At 35.4% G+C, this 22,422-nt stretch overlaps 1 protein-coding gene across 2 annotated transcripts in view; it reads left to right on the plus strand.

Annotated features, from left to right (window-relative positions):
- LOC102231767 (receptor tyrosine-protein kinase erbB-4) overlaps positions 1–17,844 on the plus strand; it is a 282,261-nt gene extending 264,417 nt beyond the window's left edge. For both annotated transcript variants that reach the window (XM_023337224.1, XM_023337225.1), the window contains exons 21-28: positions 1,537–1,692; positions 3,090–3,165; positions 3,322–3,468; positions 5,736–5,833; positions 6,134–6,304; positions 8,649–8,886; positions 9,711–9,833; positions 10,031–17,844. In XM_023337224.1, coding sequence (XP_023192992.1) covers positions 1,537–1,692; positions 3,090–3,165; positions 3,322–3,468; positions 5,736–5,833; positions 6,134–6,304; positions 8,649–8,886; positions 9,711–9,833; positions 10,031–10,701 — 1,680 coding nt within the window. In that variant the 3' untranslated portion in view covers positions 10,702–17,844. The remainder of the gene's footprint in view (positions 1–1,536; positions 1,693–3,089; positions 3,166–3,321; positions 3,469–5,735; positions 5,834–6,133; positions 6,305–8,648; positions 8,887–9,710; positions 9,834–10,030) is intronic.
- Positions 17,845–22,422: the final 4,578 nt, after the last annotated feature.

A 22,422-nucleotide genomic window follows, 5' to 3' on the forward strand; every position in this document is an offset into this window, starting at 1 on the left:
TGTAATGATAATGACACAAAGAGGTATCAAAAATCTAATATGGGTGTGATGTTGGTAATGATGATAGTACTGTTGATAATGATTAAAGCAAATGGCGTTACAAGCAGAGAGTCAGACTTCCATGTACACATACACTATATATACTGCTCAAAAAAATAAAGGGAACACTTAAACAACACAATATAACTCCAAGTAAATCAAACTTCTGTGAAATCAAACTGTCCACTTAGGAAGCAACACTGATTGACAATCAATTTCACCTGCTGTTGTGCAAATGGAACTTTGTACAGAACAAAGTATTCAATGAGAATATTTCTTTCATTTAGATTTAGGATGTGTTATTTGAGTGTTCCCTTTATTTTTTTTGAGTAGTGTATTATTGTACAGCACCATGCAAAAGGATTACATTATCATTTAACAATTCCTCAAATTTCTGTGAATTATATTCGTATTCTATAGGATAGACAAACACGGATTACTGCTGAGCATAATTTGAAAGTAAAAGGAAAAATCATCCATGATCCAAAAAATTTAAAGAATATTGCATAACTGCAAACCTAAATAGACATGGCTGCCTAATTAAATTGACAGGCTGGACAAGGTGATTGTTATTCAGAAAAGCAACCGAAAGACATATGGTAATTTTAAAGGAGCTGCAGAGATCCACTGCTCAATTGGGATCATCTTTTAAAAGGCTTTTTTGGAAGTGTGGTGAGGAGAAAGTCATTGTTTAAAGAAAGCCATGAGAAGCAGTTTGCCAGGAGCCTTGAAAGGGATACAGTGAACCCGTATGCAAGAAGTTGTTGTGCTTAGATGTGACCATTGGTGAATATTTTGGTCTACCGTGGCAAAGAACTAAGTCTGGGCATCACTCTGAATACATCATCCTCACTCTTAAACATGTTGGTGAAGAGAACAGGATTTCAGAATGTCTTTCTTCAAAAGGGAAAACTAAGTTGGCCAGAGTTTTTGGGAGGATAATAGGAGCTAAAAACAGGGCATTTATATATTAAAAAAATAAATAAATAAATAGTGTCTGCAACAAATGAAGACAATTACAAAGACTAGCTTTTCAGTAGGACAAAACTAAATAATTCACCCAAAATTAGAATATGACGCTTTGGATCACAAGTTCCAGATCACAACTTCATATAATTATATAGGTCATTATGGAGACTCTGTAAAACTAGACTGCATTCTGAGGAGGCAATTCATCTATTTTATGTAGGGTATTGGACCAAAGACACATCTCAACGTTGAATGAGTGGAGAAGCACTGAAGCTTAGATCAACACATATTTATGTATAAGAATGACGGTTATACTTTTGCCACCAAGTCCAATTGAGAAACTGTGGTAAGACTAAAAAATTTACAAAAGTTCTCCTTGTAGGAACATTATAGTTGGTATACTGTGCCTTTTCCTATATATCAAAGCACATATCTGAGTGCTGATACGGTATGTTTTCTATGCAAATAAATATTGTAGAAAATTCTAATTACTATCTGTAATCTTGGGCTTGAATGTCTGCATTGCAGGGAATGATGTACCTGGAGGAGCGTAGACTTGTCCACCGAGATCTTGCAGCCCGGAATGTTCTGGTCAAATCTCCAAACCACATCAAAATCACCGACTTTGGGCTGGCTCGGCTGCTAGATGTCAACGAAAAAGAATATAATGCCGATGGGGGAAAGGTGAACTTCAGTGTCTTATTCACAAACATTTGCAACATCTCACAATTAATTCAACACTTACCAGGACCATAATGTTTCCTGTTAATACGTATCTTTAATTGCTGCTATCTATTACTGTGTCGTTCAAATGCAATGAATCCTGGATGTATTATTTATTCTTCTTGTCAAAACACTTGGCTTTATTTATTTACTTTCTTTTAAAGACAACATAAAAAAGGACTTTGCAAAATCACACTTCGGCACCCCTTTCCCTTCTTTTTTCTCATAGCTCAGAATTATATTTGTTTTATTCTATTGTAAAAAGAATGCAATAGTTATTTCATGTAATCTTGGCTCAAACAGCAAGATAGTTGTGAAGATTATATCAAAGCTTTAGAAATTTTGTGGGTCTTCTATGCTGCATATGATTCCCTGCACCTAATATTTAGAGGTAAATGCTTATAGTTCAAGGATGGTTTATTTAAGATCACACTTTAGAAGCTGCCAGTTTTCTGTAATTAGAGCGTGTTACCATATTTTATTGTCTGTAGTTTTGGAAAGAAAATATTAGACTATGTCTTTAGACTGTGGCATTGACAAGTCATAAAATGAAACAATAGGCATTAACATTAATAAGGGTTTCATAGCCTCTGGGAGGAGCATTACCAATCACAAAGGATGCTTTTTCTCAGCACAAAATACTCTTCTGCTCTACTGAACCGTTTTATTTACCTTTGGGGGGAAGAGATCTCAAAACCCTGTAAACGTAGTGAGTAAATCTGTCCTCGGGGCTGTGTGAGCACAGGTCTCTGACCTTTTCTAATCTTTGTTTATCCTTTCCCTGACTTCTGATTTGTTTTCAAACAATGTTTTCACAAGCAAGGATATTCCTCCTCTCTCGCTCCTAATCTTTTTATGCTTATTGTGGTTTCTGTCAGTGATCAGTGCTGCGCATTTATCCCTGTAGCTGTTAAACAAAAGGCACACTAACCTTCCACATCTCCTCTCTTCTCCACCTTTATCACTGTAATCAATGGAACTGGCCTTCGAATCTAACCATCAATCTAATATGTGTTAAGCTTGATCCTAGGCCTCCCTTGTTTATGTCTCTTCTTAATTTACTACATCTTAGTCTGAGTGTGTGTCTTTTTCTGTCGGTGGGTGGTTAGATTGATATTGTGTGTGTGAAAATTTCTTCTTGATGTTGATTTAACCAAACCTTGTCTCTTTTTAATCTGCCATCACATTTTACTCTCCAACATGCCTGAAACAGTCAGTTATTTTACAATAAAACACTTCAAATCTACATCGTGGAAATTTTCATGCCTTTTTTCTCCCATCTAAAAGGTTTATTTTTAGCATACTTTATTGTTAATGTGTACATGTATACATCAATAATACATGTTCCTACACTGCAGATGCCAATCAAGTGGATGGCCCTGGAGTGTATACATTACAGGAAATTTACCCACCAGAGTGACGTTTGGAGTTATGGTAAGTCGCTTTTACAGTCTGCAGTAGCTGTTCTTTTTCCCTACTTGGTAGTTAACACCAACACAAAACACTGGCAGTGGCATATGCATAGCCTCTGTACTAACATAGAGCATTTTCAATCAAATATTCCTTTTCCAATCATCTTTGTCTTCAAAGGTGTGACCATATGGGAACTTATGACCTTTGGAGGGAAACCATATGATGGCATTTCGACTAGAGATATTCCAGATCTACTGGAGAAAGGAGAACGTCTTCCTCAGCCACCCATCTGTACCATTGATGTCTATATGGTCATGGTCAAATGTATGTGCAAACAAAACAACGTAAACAATTTTTAACATGCATAAAACAACATAGGTTTCAAAGAGTGTTTTGTATTTCTGATTCAATTACAACACACTTGAATTTCCGAGCCTGTTCCCCAAACCTCGGACTCTTCCATTATTATGCCAATCCTAAGATTCTTTTCATTTTGTCTTATAATGTTTGTATTTTCTTTCGTCTTATGAGTACCATAGTGTTGTACATACCAAAAATCTGTTTTATACAAGATATGTTTTATTATTATTATTATTATTTGTTTCTATTTACTCCAGATCTTAGACATAATTTGTCAGCAGGCATTTTATTTGTGGGTATCTGAATCTATGCTGGCTTTGTAACAAAGACAATTAAAGTTTTGTGAGAAGAAAAACAACCTGTGGAAGTCAATTAGCCATCTAAATTTACATGATTTTCTTTATTACACACATTAAACTCAGGTCTGTGTTATTTTGAATTGGGCCAATTGTTTTTATGATGTTCATTCATTGAATGCAATTCAGCAAATATATGTATATATGTCATATAAATGATAGAAAGTTAAGTTCATAGTCACCTAAGGAGCGCAAATTCAGGTTTTGCCTTCCCACTGACTGAATGGTAGCACCAGCTTGTTGACATTATTTGCCAGATACTCATGGAATGCCATCAGGCAGCACTATAACATCTGGTTACTGTGGCCAGGAAAAAGTACTTGCTGCCAGTTTCAGACTGGCCCTGTCCACTGCTCAGTGACATGAAGCCTCTGGCTGTCATTGCCACCTTGACTTTTCCTGCCACCCTGAACTTGCGCCAACCTGGCAAGCAGTAGAGAGCAGAGAAATATCCATGTCACTGCACTATTGATTTCTTTCTTTTTGCACAATGTTATGCTCAAAATGCACATATGTGAAACATGTGCTGATAAAGAAATGACACGTTCCCTTTTAAACAGTCAATTTCCATCACTTTTTGCCTAATCTGTATTACTTCTGTATTCATTTAATCTTATTTCCCTTGATGCACAGATGAGGTCGAATCACATGATTGCTTTGGTGTCATATCCATGTGTCCAACAGTAAAACTGGCAGAAGAGCATATTTCTCCAGATGGCTGTTCTAGTGATGAAAGAGTATTTATATTTAGGCTGAAAAAGTGACTACATGTAAAGACATGTTTAAATAGAAAATACGTAGTTGCTAATTTTTTGCACAACTAAAAATATTGCCTTTAGAGGAAAATATTTAATGTCACTTAAGCAAGTTAAATGATTAACTGGAACAACAACATATCTATAGATAGACATGTTCTTTCTACAGTATGCAATAAATGATATTATGCTAGGTAAAATTTAAAATGTTAAAGTAAAAGCACGACTAGTACTATTACAGTATTTTTTTAAAAAGTATTCATTCCTCTTGAACATTTCCAAATTGCCAGTGTCGTTTGCAGCCTCTTGAGGGTTTTCTTTCTAAATGCCCCTATATTTAGCTCTATCCATCTTATTAGAAACCCTGACTAGTGGAAGAGAGGAATCCACACAGCATGATGTTGCTACTACACTGTTTCACAATGAGAAAAGTTTGTTCAGAATGACATTTAGCAATAGTTTTCCACCACAAACAGAAATTTGCACACATGCCATAAAGGTACATTTTGGTTTCATGTGACCAGAACATCTTTATACAGTGTATGCCATACATGCTCATGCAAAGCTGAAATTCTTTTTAACTGTTTGCCACTCTTCTATAAAGGTCATACATGGAGTGATTATTGATAACTGCTCTTTTGATATTTTCCCACCTGAGCTGCATATCTCTGCAACTCCTTCCTTCACTTTAGGTAAAATAGGGGAAAAAAATAATAATCTTCCTCCTACTGTACTATAATGCACTACTTTAGGCTGATCTGGTCACATAAAATCCTAATGAAATACATTGACTTTGGTGGCAATGTGACGTAATAAAATAATATTAAAATAGTTAGAGGGGTAGGGAACTTTAACAGGAAATGTGGTGCTTGTTCATGTTGGACACAGCAGAATGTGAAAACTGTTTTACACATGACTTATAAAGAATAAGTTCAACTTTATGTCTGTTGCAATTGCTGCTGAGAAAAGCATTAAATAAGCATACTAAGTACTGGGGTCAAACTTGAAGTCAGGGGCTAAAGGATTCATTATCCCATGAAAAATTAATGATTAATATCCTCAGTGTATATGTATATTTAATTCCAGTGGTCAGTATGTAATACAAAAACATTTTTTTCAGGCTGGATGATTGATGCAGACAGTCGACCCAAGTTCAAGGAACTAGCTGCAGAGTTCACACGGATGGCTCGTGATCCCCAGCGATACCTGGTCATCCAGGTAGGTTCTCAGTACATTTTAACAAAATAATGTGAAAAAAAACCAGTCATTGTAAAAGCTTGTCTGTACACTATTGGGCTTATTCAAATCAGGTCTATGTACTTAGTTTTTATTTCATTAGAAGGTAAGGGTATAAGAGTAATTTTACCACAGAGGAGATTTAGCAATCTGGAAAACTTCAATGCAAAGTCGGATAACTATTATTAAGTAATGCATTACATTATTATTATTCATCATATTCATTTTGTGGTTACAAAGTGAACCTGTGGATGACACACATCAACCCTCATGTTTTAATAGGGTGATGACCGCATGAAATTGCCCAGCCCCAATGACAGCAAGTTTTTCCAGAGCCTGCTAGAGGAAGATGAGTTGGAGGACTTGATGGATGCTGAGGAGTATTTGGTTCCTCACTCCTTTAACATCCCACCACTGGCATACACTCCTCGCACACGCATGGACTCCAACAAGGTAAATTATTTTAGGGATGTGCAGACTCCTCTGAGTAAAAAGGATCTGCACATTTTAGGGAAAAAAATTAACACAGTTTCCTTAAGGCAATGCAGTCACTAGTTTCAATGTCTATTTTAAAGCTTTTACAGGCTTTGCATATTCATAAGTGCCTCTGTTAGATTTCCCAATATTGTTTAATTTTTATTTTATGCTCGATCTCTTCCTTATTTTATGTAATTAATTCAGAAAGTGGAATATGTTAGTTTTATAACAATTTAGATGCTGATTTTCTTTCTTAGAACTTCAGACTGATCAAATTGCCTGGATTCAGCCATACTGTAGTCCTTCAATCTTCTTACATTGTGTCAAAAAAACACTGCCTCACAGTATTTCAACTCTTGAACTTTCCCACAGTTGGTCACTTTTATAACAACAAAATGCAATGGTTGCAATGTCTTTAGATAATAAACCCTGCTTGTTGCCCTGCAAGTTCAGTTTTGATCTCATCTGATCAGGTCACCTTCCTTAACATGTTTGCTGTGTTTGGCTTGTAGTACAAACACAATTTCTTTTGGACTTGTTTCAATAACTGTTTTCTTCCAGCTACTCTTCCATAGTAGGAAGATCTACAAAGTGCACAGTTGCATAGAGAATGGTTGTTTTGAGTCTAAACAGATTCCCCCATCTGAGATGTGTAACTCTAGAGTTACCCTGGCATACTGTCTGGCTTTCTGTTTAATTCTCTCCCAGTCCAGCCTGTCAATTTAGCTAGGGTCTTTGTAGGTTTGGAGTTGTGCTGTTTTCTTTTCATTTTCAGATGATGGACTGAAATGTGCTTTGACAGATGGTTAAAGCTGGGCTATTGTTTCATAATCAAACACTACTTTGAACTTCTTTATTGTTGTATCCCTGACCTGCCTGCTGTTTTCCTTGGTCCTTATTAAGGTCTGTTGTTGCGAAGTGAAAAAAATGGAAGTTCAAAAGGTAAAAAAAAGGAAAAATACTTTTTCAATACAGTGTGTCTTTTGAATTAAACTCTTCCTTAAGGTAAAGGTTTGGTTTCACTTTCAATATTACTTTTAGAATTTGCCTATTGTAGGATGTTTTACATATGTTTAGAATAATTACATTACACTAGTATATAGTCTTGTCAGTTCGCATAAAGCATGAATATGACTATATTTACTTTTAATAAATCTGGAAATAGTTGTTGACTGTTAAATTTTTACTTTAATAAATTTTTTGGCATTATTATTTTTGTATGGTAAGTATGTAAGTTGTGTGCATATGCATGGACAACACAATACAAATAGCAAAAAGAAAAACATTTACATGTCACATGGGACACTGTAAATACTGGAAGAAAGTACAATTATTAAAAAAAGTTAAAAAGTACTTTAAATATGTTAAAATGTATGTACTTGCCAAGTCCGTACAGCGGTAAGGGTCTATATAACTGATTAATTTGAACAGTAAGAGTGGTTGACACTTTTAACCCCTCATGAAGAAAACGGAGCTGTGAATGAATAGCACATGCACCATCTCTAATCAATTTTCTTATAGGGGCTAAATACCATGTCATATTATACTTGTTCAACTGCCATGTAGACTGCTAAGAAATGTTAATCAGAAGTAGAATAAATATCTACATCTTAATTACTTAGTCCAATATAATCCTAAACTGAAAATTCCACTTGACCATTGCTTCCCAATCTGTGTGTGCAAATACCCTTGTTAATATGATCCCAGACATTAAAACGTCTCAGTCTTTAAAAAATAAGAATGAAAATAAAATTGAAAAAGTCAAACCTTTGATGAAAATGAAGGAGCTCAGAGATGAGTCAAAGTGAAGCTTTCCCAGAGATTTAGTTAAAAAAAAAAAATCTTTTTGTTATGAGCACAGATACAAATTTACGCAGCGGGCCTCAGCTGATATGGTTACATTAAGTTTTAATTAAAATTATGTTAATTGATTTGCCAATGGTCTTCAGCTTCCAAAGTTTTTTTGTTGCTTTTCTGTTTTTGTAAAAACTTTGAAACCTTAGTAAAATACAATTTTTAACATGGAATCAGTCTTAACATTAGATCAGTCATTCATTCAATTTTTATTTTCACTTTTATTTCCTTGTATTTATAAAACAAACCAGAATAAAATAGCTGTTTTAATATTTTAGACGAGTTAATCAAAACCTCTAATAAAACAGTAAGGGCTACGGCTAAGGTAAAATCAAAATTACTTTTTGCATTTGCTTCTGTCTTGCAAACCTTGTTTGGAAGTAAGCAAATTGTTGGTTTATTTGTTTGCACATTGTGTCAACAATGTGTAAACAAAAGTATTTTAATTATTATTATTTCTGTCCAGAATCAATTTGGCTGTCAGGATCCAACTTTTACCATGGGAGACATGCTGGCTACTCTGCCTAGAGTGGGTCAATCCATGTCTGGAAGCAGCCTCCCTTCACAGGAACTCGCTGCAGGGGCCCAGATTAGTGGTGGATTTAGTCGTGGCAACCAAGATGACCCTCGCTGCAATGGCACCCTAAGAAAGCAAGCCTCCCCAAGGTCAAAGACCCTTGGTTCAGCTCATATTCCAGGACAAGGTAAAGCTTGGTGTAAAACGCCTACCATTCCATTGCTTACAAACAGCAAAATGTTTTGAACATCTTAAAATATAGACTCTTTAGCAAAGTGGACCAAATACCATGAAGAAGACAGTTGTTGTTTTTATGTGTTTTGTTAGCACCATTGTAGAAACTGTAGTTTGTAAAAAATACATAGACTTTTTAGTTAAGTTCAAGGCTGCACATGATGCTCTTTAATTATAAATTTGTATGTGTTCATTTGTAATATAGAAAAATATTTTGTTGGTATAGTACTGAATATATGTCATTAATCTACATTATGCAAGCCAGGATATGGTTACTCATGAAGGTTTCTAATAAATGCGTTGCTTAGCTGTGACTTAAGAAATAAGTCATTAAATTGGGATTGACAGCCAAAATTTGCCATGGGTTACACATCAAGTAAACCACCACAAAGCTTAGTAAAATTGTGTCACATTTGAATGTTTTAGTTAATAGCTGTAAATATAAAATGATCAACTCTCTATCTTTGACTGAACTACAACTTATTAAATTGATGATGCAAGTGGAGGAATATTGCATAAACTAATAAATTCAGGTGCTGTACAAGTTATTGATAGAGAAAAAAATCATAGAAAACAGAGTGCTTAACAATAGTTTGTTTGTAATGTCAATGAAAAAGCAACAATGCACAAGAATGAACTACTTTTTAAAACATTGGTTGTTTTCTGGAGGAAAAAAATTACTTGCATGAAAGGGTTAGAGTTAGGGTTAGGTTCGACAATAACCCTTTTCTCTATCTCAGTTCCTATCTTTGCTTCTTTCCTTGTTTGCTTCCCAAGGTGGAGGAGAGGAGACAAGTGGACAGCGCTACAGTGCGGATCCTACTGGTCTTTTATCAGAACGAGGTGAAAAGGGAGACAAGGATGGCTACATGGCTTCCATGAGAAACAAGAACACCTCAGGTTAAATGAACAGCTTTAAAAGAGACCAATGCATAATTTAAGAGACAAAATGTTTTTATGGAACATTTTATATTGCAGGACTTATGTTTTAATTGCTGTATTTGCCTATAATTATATATATTTACACATTTAACTGGTGGCTTCTAACACTGGGCAGTACAAACAGATACATCTTTAATCCCCTTTTTTGCTTCCAGATCATCTCCATCCTGTTGAGGAAAACCCTTTTGTCACACGTCGTAGGAACGGTGATGCCCACGTAGTGATAGATGGAGCAAGTTGCCACACCTTGCACATAGCTGGCGCTGCCGCAGCCCCAATAGGCCAGTCTGCCCATGGAGACGATGAGTACATCAATGAGCCACTGTACCTGAATACATTCCTTAGCCCTGGGGACAAAAATGGATTAGCTGGTGCCATTTCCATCTCTGGTTCTTCGTCCTCTACTGCACAATCAGTCCTGCAGACAGCAAACCCATCCACATCAAGCCACATCGTTTCCTCCACTGGATATGTGGTAACTCCTGGCTTACTCCCCCACCCAACATATCCATCACATACCTTGCATCCAGGGCATTCAGGACACACACTACACTCAGGCATCAGCAGTAGCACAATGGCATTTGATAAGAAAGCCAAGAAAGCAACTTTTGACAATCCTGAGTATTGGCAGCACAGTCTCCCTCCGAAGTCCACATTGCACAATCCCGAGTACCTGCAGGACTGCAGCACACGTTTCTTCTACCGGCAGAATGGACGCATTCGCCCTGCTGTGGCAGAAAACCAGGAATACTTGTCTGAGGCTGCTATGAAGGCTGGCAATGTATTGCCACCACCTCCATACAGGCAGAGGAACACTGTGGTGTAGTGACCCACCTGTAGCATCTGGAGATTAAAATCATGTATTTTGCCGTACTTGCCCTCCTGGGTCCTCCTTGCACCTTTTCTGGAAACTTGTCATAATCATTCTATTTGGAAGTCTTCTATTCTCAGTGTTTGAATCTGCCTTTCCATAACAGACCTACAATAGCTGTCAGTTACAGCTTCATCTAAGACTTAAACCATCCTTTTTAAACATGACTCCGAAACTGGAGGATCTCCTTCAGGGAGGGATCTGGTTTGACCTGCAGAAAACTGTTCTGGCATCTTTAACAACAGAACAAAAGCAATCCAAGAAACGTATACATCAATGTGTTATTTAAAAAAGAAGAAATAACCTAATTAGGCTAATTAAACTAGTTAGTCAGACAAGGAGTATTTTCATTGACACTGTGAGATTGTTAATGAACCCATAAATCATTCTTCTGTATGTTTTATATATTTTCTAATCAAACTAGTTGTGTACATGGTTTTGTTTGAACAGACTTTTTACATTGGGTTTAGGCTATAATGTGAAACATGCATTCAGGTCAGAATCTTGGCTTACCAACCAAACTGAAGTTATGCTGAGAACACCTAACATAGATTTTATTCCCACAAACTCATTTCTTTGTCCGTTCCTTTTCTTAAAACAATTAAGCATGTCAGACCTGGGACAAGCCCGAAGGCCTGGCACAACAACAGAAACCATACATTTGTTCACAAGTAAACATATCAACATGTACGCCTGCAACCACTTGAAATGTTTTCTGGAGCAGTTTGATCTTCTGCAGAAACAGCAGAAAACAGGAAGTTGTGAAGAGCAGAAGAAGGGAAGATTTCAACAAAATGCTCAATAGCATTGTTTTTGAGCTTTTGGCCCTGTCCAGAATAATATGAATATGTTTTTAGAATTTTTTAAATGAACATTTTCCACAATGGAAATGCTTAAAACTTCATTCTGTCTCCAACAATACTGCAGCTGTTTTTTTTTTTCCTTTTACCCCCTCACATTTCTCTTATGTTATTCTGTTTGATTTAACCTTTTAATGCAAGCTCATGAAGTTAATGAGTAAGAGGAAAGGGCATTGAGTGATCACAAAAGCACAATCTAAAGCAGGGACACTGCACTGCATTCTGCGAACATTGGAGACTTACTGTTAACTCCAGTCAACAGCAGAATATATGCAGCTGGAGAGTGAGACACACTAAGTGGAAAAAAACACACACACGAACTGTTATATTTATTGTAAGACACAAAATAAGGCTTTTGCATCCACATATAAGAAGCAAATACAAGCTTATGGAAAAAGACTGGATTTTTCTTGCATACATAAATTTCTGCTGAAACTCTTGAAATTGTATTATTTGTCTCAAAACAAACAATATGAAAGGCAGTTGCTGTTGTATGTGTCATCTTTGGTTACAGAGCACATATTTATGCACATTAGAACTAAGATAAGTAATTTGCATAACTCATGGATGGAATCTACCTTTGTTTGTCTTATTTCAAATTTAGATGACTTTCAAATAATTTTTAGGAGACAAGCTGTTCAAACTTCAGGCATTGGTAAAAACTTTGTGGGGTAATGTAATTTCTTCACCATAGCATTGATCACCTCCCAGGTCTCCATGATGTGTTCCTGTGTGATGTCATCATTACCTTCCATAATATTTAAGAAGAATCTTTAGCCTAGCTCTGCTTTTGGAGTTTGTCTACAGAATGTTAGCCTCATTGTTGCTGGCATTAACGTTACCTGCCGGCATGACATAACTTTTACATTGACGTTGATTGAATCACACAGTTTGGCTGGACATGGGTTTTGTCAAAAACAGAAGAAAAACTTTAACAAGATATCCCGAATAGTGTAGCAATGATTTGTGATCAGATATGCCAGCTGTGATGGGAATTTAAAAGAGGCATTGTTCAGAAAACAGCCTTTTATTTTCTTATGTTATTTTACGTTATGTTTCCTCTCTATTATACAAATATATCCAGCAAATAGGGCCTCAAACAACCAAATCAATGTTTGATTTGGTGCCATGCATGAATGATTACTTTAAAAGGAGACAAAAAAGTTGATTTTGGGGAAGCTATTAACTCTGACATATTAGTAAAAAATTTACTGTTTTTGTTGATTAAACCATCAGGTTTTTATTATGTTCCTTATTTTAATGACAAAGGTGGAAAAACCCTGAATAGTCAACAACCAAAAAAGTCTGAATATTTATCTTAAGAGCTGTAATAATGAACCGACTACACGTCATTACTATACAGAGAGGGGGAAAAAAAACTATATGAACCAATCCGTATATAAAGAGATGTAAAAGTATATCAACTACAGCAAGTTTTTGCACCACTGTCTTCAGAAACACTGAATTGAACTTGGTATCACAGTCTACTCAAGAGTAGACCTATTTTTTCCTTTTTTTACATTGACAGTGAAAGACTTTTTATTACTTATGACAGACTTTCTATAATTATACTGCTGGATGCCACATAAAACTCTGATCGAGATCAGTAGTATTTATCATCAAAAAGACTGTGAAGCCTTTCTTTGGCACAGTTGTTAATTAAAATGTGCTTAATGTTCTTGACAGCTAAATAACTAATGTTATTCTTGCTCTGAAGGCAATTCATGCATATGTTTTTATATGATGCAAGTATAATTTAGCATTACCAGTATTTTCATTTCATCAGCATTTTGCTAATTAAGTTTTAGCACTTTTGAGGTATAATAATGTTATATAAAAATGAGTGACACAAAATTTCAATCAGGGAAATATCTTGAAAAGTTAGCTGTTTAATTCACTGTATTAAATAACTTGTTTGGTTTCTAATATTGCACTTTTTGTAATGTGGGTGGAAGGCTGAGTTTTCTTACTATAGGGTCAAGTCACCAAAACAGAAACCCCTTTTTCCCAATTATTCTTCTTCCTTATTAAACACATTTGCTCATATTTTAGCTTTTGTTGTATTTACTACATATTTATACATACTTATATATTATTTAGTTGAGTTTAAGCTTCATAACATTTTAATTTCATAATGATTACAGTAAAAGCTATACCATTCTTCGTCTAAATGCTTTCTAAAACTGGTTTAAAACTTGCGTTTGTTTTAAAGTTATATAAGCTTAAAGTCTGGTATTTTTACGAAAGCTGTCCATGGATATCTAAGCACAATATGAAGAGAAGGTTATATGCCACACATACTCCAAGACATGTCACATGTCCTGAAATAATCAGATTCTGAGTGACAAAAACAAATTTGAGGGGGGAAAAAAACTATGTATAAGGTATATTACAGTTTTGCAAGTTGTGCAGATGAATGCAAGATGCAAGAAAAATATCAGCAAAATTGAGGCCATGTATCTTGTTGAGAGTATCTATTAAAATGAAAGAGACTACCAACAGCTTGAGATTTTGTGACTCCTTATGATGATTAATAGAAGCTGTGATCTGGACTAGAGCTGATACAAGGCTCTAGTCTTGCATTGGGACATCCCAAGTGAAAACTACACTTTATTATGTGACCCATTGCTGAACCCATGAATGTGAGCACATTTGAAAGACAAATACATTTATCCTAATTGCACAATTTGATTAAATAATAATAAAATTCTTTTGCTTCTTTCTAAGCCAATTCAATGGTGGACATTTTCTCTTTTGCCATTTTGAACCCTTGCAGTATGCATAATTTTGTACCTGACCTTTTGAATTTGAAATAGTGCATTTCTGCCAATGAACATTTTATACTGAGGAAGTTTTGATCTGTACGCAGCATGGGGAGATTTTACAGCTGCTTTGACGCTTATATATATTAAAGCCAACCTTGAAAGGCAATGTAGATATATGACTCCAGTTAATAATAATATCTACCAACAAACAGAAAGCCACTTCTAATTACTTTGTGTTGCTTTTGTGTTGTAATCATATACTACCTGACCCAAACAATTGTGCCAACTGAATTTAACTGAGCAAGTAGGGATGAGCATCCCATTGGATAGTTACTTCATAGACACTTGCCTTCCAGCTGGCAACAAAATATTCAGACACATTTTGTGGTCATAGAAAGGATGTTAGTCTATTTGAAACAGTCAAATTATTGGCATTAAGCAAAGAAAACAAAGGAGATTGCAAAAACTACTAAAACTAGGTTGAGAACAGTCTAAAGCATAATTAAAAACTGGACGTACAGTAAAAAAACTGAGCTATGGTCTGCATACACAAAAATAAAAAGGAAATTATAGTCACAAAAAGAAACTGAAATAATAAGGTATACCATTTCAATGCATAGTTGTTAAATGGAGGTGAACTGACACAGAGCTTATAGTATGTAAATAGTGATGTTTTGCTAATCATTGGATGTTAAGGAAATGACATCACATGCACACCATCAAACTCTGAGAATTAAAAATGGCTACTGGGACTTGACAAGTTTCCATTTAGGATGTTTTGAAGAATAAGTATACTTTACTAAATAGCTTGCCCCGTTTAAAGAAAAGATGTGTATAACCATGCAGACTAGCCTGATGAACATTTTATTGCTATACAACAATGTACAAGCACTCTTACACAACCTGTGCCTCTATATTAAAGATTCATATAAGCAGCAAGGATGATTTACTACTGTACCAAGCACAGATGTTTCCCTGGCAGAATATTTTCTTTGCCTCTCAGGTTTTATGGGGAATAATAATCATCCATTTGAGCTCCAGCTGAGACAGATCATGAATGGATGTTAAACCAATTGAAATAAAAGTATATTGGAAGATAGATCGGTGCCATAATACCCCACTAGATGAATACATTTCTGTTGACCTGTGCAACCCAATGACAATGTGAATTTAATGGTGAATTTCTAAGCATTAATTAACATATTGCTACTCTACTCTGATACTAACCCATTGCTCTGTTCTATATATGCTAATAGTTTTTCCTAGGTTATGATTATTCTGCTTACTTTATATAAACAATCACCTTTGCCTAAATTATCGTGTAAATGAGTTGTGTAGCAATATCCTCTCTGTGTTGAAAATTCTATTTTGTAAGCTTATCATCTATGAGGCATTCGTAGCAGAGCTTGTAGACCACTGTATGACCGTGCATGTAAGAGCAATAAGAGCAGTAAAGAGTCACCATTAGGGATAGAAATGGTTCTCTTGAGAAAAATAAAGCCAATCTATGAAAGAGAAAAGCTGCTGGCGCTCTCAGCTGGCAGCCATCGCCAGGGCTTTTAGCTTTTTGAATGCTAATTTATCTACTTTCTCCTTGTTGTTCTATGGGGAAATCATGTTACCCAACAACTCACTCAGTGCACCAGCTGAGAAGCCCTGGACAACAGGCAATTGGTTGTAATCTTGCAGCGAGGTTAAAACTATAGCATTGGCATTCAAGAAATGTACCCAACCAATGCGTCAGTATTACAAAAGCCAGGAGGGTAGGAGGTGTGACTGCAATGAAACTAGCAGAGTTAAAATGCCACTGTTTATGTCTCTTCAGAAGTGACTGTTGAATTATATGTAGCAAACACTGGCAGAAATGAGTGGAGTAAAAACAAAAATATGGTGATTGTGGTCAAATTAGTCACTCATAGGGCCGTATGAACATCTTTAAATGGCTAATAATTACTTACTTACTTATTGACTACATGGAGTATATGATAACACTTTTATTTATTTAAAATATGTTTTCCTGTTTGTTGGTCTGTGTCAGTATTGAGCATATTTTAATAGCGTGTAACTACATGTTTTGTGGGGGGGGGGTTGTATTGTTTTCCCTCTCATTTGCACTTCAGGGTCTTATAAATTTTGAGTATCCACCTGCATCATCTTTGTTGGAAATACTGCATTGCTGTTATATTTTGTGGTTTATAACAACTCAAGTCCATACCCAAAGATCTTTACTGAAAAAAGTACTATACATTGTAATAGATATCTTTAGGTGTTCCTCATAAACCTGTAACTGTTTATTGATAAATCTTTGCCTTTGGAAAATGTGAACACTGTTGAAGAAGTTTTTCTCAACCTCCAACTACTGTAGTGTTTTGTCAAGTTTCCACCCAAACACATATTTGACTTCTGACAGGCACATAAACCAGGTTTCTTCTGTGCTAATGTAATTTAAATACGCCTCCTATTGCAAAGTTTATGTTGACCATACGTTATCAGATATTGGTGCTCTCCTACCTTTCAAACCTTGCTGTAGGTACTTCTTTGTTATATTTGGTGAGAAAAGGCTTATTTACAATTTAGGTTTAAAAGGGATTTTGACTATCAGACACAAAATCCAAGCAAATTAGGCAGCTACTTGGACCCTCGCACCAGCAGGGGTTTCCCATGAGCAATAGAATTGTCAAAGGAGTCACGTTTATAAATATTCAAGCAACACTTCAGTATAATTTCTGTAAAGGGGGCTTTCTGTGAAATGATTTTTGCTCTCAGCTTTGCCAGTATTAACTTCCAAACACTTGATGCCAAACAATTTTCTTTTCTGAAAATGGCAACAACCAAATGCATTTAATTTCATTTTTCAAAAAAGACATGCTATATCAAGTACTGCATGTAACATGATTAAGATTTAAGCAATGTGGATTAAGTTGTGGGCTGCATGGTGATGTAAATGCTAGCTCTGCTGCCTTGTGGCAAATAGGTCAGAGGTTCAAACGTGGAGTTTGCATGTTCTCCCCTGAATGCCCAGGTTTTCTCTGGTTTCTTTGACTTCCTCACATAGACTATAAACATGACAGTTAGGCTAATTGATTACTCTAAATTACCCTTGTAAGTGTGTTTGCCTTGGTGTTTTCCCTGTGACAGACTGGCATATGTCCTGGGTGTATCATGCCCCCTGTTCAATGACCGCTGGATGTAAGCACCCCCTGCCCCCATACATAGTAAGTGGGCCCAGTCAATAGATAGATGGATTCAGTTTTGCAATCTAAGTTTGAATTTTATTTATTTACTTAATTGTTTTACGCTATTATTTTTGATAATTGTATATGTATAATACATAGACATCAAAATCCAGAAAATTTAAAACATTATCTAAGCTATGTCCAGCAATGGAATTGGAAGGGACCCCAAATAAAATTATATTCAAGTCCCCATACGGCACAGGTGTCAAACTCCAGTCCTCGAGGGCCGCTGTCCTACAGCTTTTAGATGTGCCACAGGTACAAAACACTGGAATGAAATGGCTTAATTACCTCCTCCTTGTGTAGATCAGTTCTCCCAGCCTTGCTAATGACCTAATTATTCTATTCAGGTGTGGTGCAGCAGAGGCACATCTAAAAGTTGGAGGACACCGGCCCTTGAGGACTGGAGTTCGACACCCCTGCCATACGGCCTCGAGCCGTCTCTGTCATCCACACAAAAGTTGTCTTGCTTGTTTGTATCATATTTTGTTGCAGGTTTTATATGAGACACTCCTCATCTTTCATTTACCACTATAGTCTAGAAATGATGGCCTTACAAATTTTAATTGCTGAACTGGGTCACAGAGAATCTTTTTATACAGTGAGTTCTTCATAACTTCATTTTCATGTCATTAGATCTTTTTAAAAGCAAAAATATATTCCATCTGTGGTTGACACATATTACGAAGACCACTGTCAAAAAAGCAGAAACATATTTGTTCTTTGTCTGCATTTAAAAAAGAAAATCTTTAACTAAAATAGCAGCTGGCAAAACAAATTCTGCAATGATGGTTTAATAAACCAGTGATGTTCATGGTGCAATTCTGGCACCGTGTTAAACTAAGTATGTGCATTGTCAAGTGCCGTGAGAACCAGAATAAGAGTGGTTAGGAAAGCACAGTCTACACTCTAATAAACTGGTGTTAAAACAATTGTAATATTGGAAATCCTTATCTTTTGCTCTAAAATGGATTGCTTAAAGATTTTACTAAACATAAAACTGTTACAAAAACAAGAAGATATTTTTGTAAGAGAGAAAAGGTCAGGTGTATCTGTAAATAGAGCATTGCTCTAGACATGCTTTTGACAAGATAATTGCTTTTTTTCTCCTTACACCAATGCATTTTTTGAGTTTGTTTTCTAATTTTCACTTTTTTTTCTTTATGTACATAGCTATATATACATTCAGTGAATATATATATTCTGTAAATGCAATTCTAAGAGTAAGCTGTGAAGCTGCAAAGGGTCATTTGGTCACACACCATGCATCAATGCTCCTGTGATTTTGTGATTGTGTTTTCAGCACAACTAAGTGAAATTTGTGTTTCAACCTATGCTATTGCCTTTTTTTAGGACTGACATCTTTCCTTTTTTTACTGAATATATTTTACATCACCACTACATTCTTCTTCAGATTTTCCCAGTAACCTGACCTCTTGAGGTCTTTTTAATTTTTTACACTTAATACTGTTACAACGCTAGGGATATTCATATATGGTATTTGTAACAAATGTTATTAATCCACCAGTGTCACTTTACAATATAAATGTTGAGGACCTAAAACATAGTAAAGTATCTTCTCAATTACTTTTGATATTTACTTAGCTTTGTCATGTTTTTCTTGTTTTTAACTAAGAGGGCAATACTGATTGAATGGTGTAGCAATAACAAACCTAAGAATGGTTTGTTATTTAAAAGAAAACAATGAGCAACCATTTTTTTGCATGGCCGATTGTTCATTGAAGTACAATTGTGGCTTCAACGGAACTTTTCTCTTTTTCTGAACTCCCTCTTTTATATCAAAACTGGATTTTCAGCATATTTGAGACCTATATTCAGCCATGTCTACTATCTGAAGGAAAACTGCCACCAAAATCATCACAAATAACTATTTTCATGGTTCTATTTTAGCTAGTACATTATTAGTAATCAGTTGGTGTGTCAGAAGTCTTATGCCACATAGTTTTTTACAGTAGCTGAAGCTACAAGGTTTGCTAGGATTCATTATGTAAATTAAATTGCAGAACAGATATTTAAGGATTAGAGTAATGAAATTACATGTCTGTACTGCAACACACTTGAAGACAATTTGTTTTATTTATACCGCTTTTTGTGTTTTCTGATCATGTTTGTTTTACAAATATTGAGCATTGAGATGTTGTTTTCTGTTATAGATCAGAATTTCATCCTTTGTAAATTTTGGATTCTGTTAATATTTATCATGCTGATTTTTATATTTAAGTCTTTCTTGAAAAATACTTTGAGCTTTTTGTACAGGTAGGATTAGAAAGTACCCTGGCTTGTGCACCCGATGATTTTGGTGGCAACTACATCATTTTCCAATTTTCAGTATTTAAATGTGTATGCAGGGATGGGAAAGCTAATTGAATCTTATTTTATCTGTTCAGTGATGAGCTTTGCAAGGAGGAACTTTCTATAATGTCAAAAATTCTTTGTATTTACTGATTAGGTTGATGGAGAAGTTTTATAGGGTGTACTTTGTCATCTTAACATTTTGTGTGATACTATTAATTGATCTTTTCTCCTCAGCTAGAACATTTAAATACATATTCCCTTTGTTTTGTTACATGATTCTGTCAAAAGTATATTTTTAATTCAATATGAATAAAGATCTGTCAATATTTAAACATCAATTGTGTTCCTTTTCTGGGTTTTCCTCTTTATTTGAAACCCTGCTGGTCACAGTGTCTGCAACTTTATCACTGAAATTAAATCCTTTCACATTGAATCTATTTACTAGTAGCTGCTCAAATGTTCTTTGTCAATGAACCATTGAAGGAGCAATTCCAAATGCCTTGCAAAAAAAAAAAATTAACTTTTTCAAGTTTTCCACATTCTGTCATGTTACAGCCGTGGTGTAACAGGTATTTTTGGAGGTGATGTAATGTGATAGAGAACAGAATTTATCCCACAACCGTGAACCGGAAGAAATGTAAAACAGCTATAGAGATCCTAACAGTATAGTGGTAGTACATCCTAATATGTAAAAAGTGTGGGACAACTTCAAACCTACCAAAACAGGCTAGGAAAGTAGAACATTAATTAGGCAGAGCAAGTCACCAGGAGGTCAAGTCATGTAGGGACCACAGAAGACATGTAAAAGAAGATGCTTTAGCTGGTTGAGAAATAATCTTTATGCCGAGGCTATGTGTGAAACATAGTGGTGGCAGCACCATACTGTGGGGATGCTTTATTTCAAAAGAACCAGGAAGTGGGCAAACTGGATGGTTAGATGGATGAAACTACAGCTTGAGAAAACCTGCTAACGGCTGAACAAACTTCAGAGACTGCAACAAAGATGTTGTTTTTCTTTTTGTCTTTTATTTATTTATTGTTATAGAGAAATACCTTCCACAAAGACAACAACCCCAAACATGCAGCCAGTGCTATGATGGAATGTTTGAGATCACAGTATATTCATGTGTTACAATAACTCAATCAAAGTCCACATCTAAGTCCTTTGAGGATGACAAGACTTGCAAATTAGGATTTGCAGATATTCTCCGTTAAATATGACTTGGCTTAATGTATTATCCGAGAAAGAATGGGCTAAAATTAAAAAGACTTGCAGCTGTAGTTGCAATGAATCATGGTCTATATAGTATTGATTTAAAATATGGCAAACCCAAATGCTCACCACGTTTACGTTTGGTTGTAATTAAATGGAAAAGCATGAACTGGTTTCTTTCCACTACACATTGATCATTGCTTTGTATTGGACTGTCACATAAAATCTCAGAAAATTGAAATTGAAAATTGTTGCTGCAATATAACAAAAGTAGAAAAGTTCGAAGGGTTTTAAATACTTTTGAAAAGCATTGTAACATTTACTTTGATCTGTCCTTGTTTAATCGCATTGATACAAAATAGAAACAAAACATCAAGTTAAGAATCTTTGCATGACTAGAAAAAAACATTTAGTGTGAATATTGAGATGGTGTTTAAATATTTCAAATTATGTGCACAGCACTAAAATATTTCAATTACATTATTCATCTCAGCTATAAAGAGATTACAACAAGAGGTCCATTTTATTTTTCCATTTCTATGAGCATTTAGCTGTGGCTTTTATTATTATCACTTATTTTTGATCAAGTTTTCTTTTCTTATGAAATAGTATTGGGTTCTTTCCAGTATTATTAACTGCAACAGTACAATTTCACTTTGGTCCTTTATTGAATGTGATGTAAATGTTTACATGTACTTTTAAATGTAAATGTAAACAATTAACTGTATTGTTTACATCTAATTTCAGGTCACTTGGAGCTATTTCCTAACTGACTTGTTTCTTTTTTTTTTTGTCTGTGTAATATTACCTAATTCAGCCCTGTAGTTTTGAGTGCCATACGCATTGCTTGACTTAAAATGTCAGTTCATACTCAAGGGGTTCACCAAGACACATTAGAGTGTGGTGTATCCTGTAGTCACAGCATGCCGTCTTCCTTCTAGCCATATGAAACTGCAGACTTCTCCTACCATTCAGAAGATTATCTCATTAAGCTAGAGAGAGACAGACAGACATTCCTTCAACATGGCTTCTCATATTGAATGTTTTTTTTTTCTCTCTAGACTTTTAAAGTTGTTTTTTCTCTGTCTCACAAACATGCTCACAAACTTGTCATAAAATCACGCAACAGCAGCAATAATAAAGTGTCACCACTCTGACACTTGCTTCTGTATGATAGATGCATCTCTTTTTGAGCTGATGACATTTTATGGCATTATCATCAGAAATCCAATAACAAGATTAGCATCTTGGAGCTCTCGCCCTATGAAAAGTCAGATCACCTGCCT

This window comes from Xiphophorus maculatus, chromosome 7 (assembly GCF_002775205.1).
Source record: "Xiphophorus maculatus strain JP 163 A chromosome 7, X_maculatus-5.0-male, whole genome shotgun sequence".
NCBI lineage: Eukaryota > Metazoa > Chordata > Actinopteri > Cyprinodontiformes > Poeciliidae > Xiphophorus > Xiphophorus maculatus.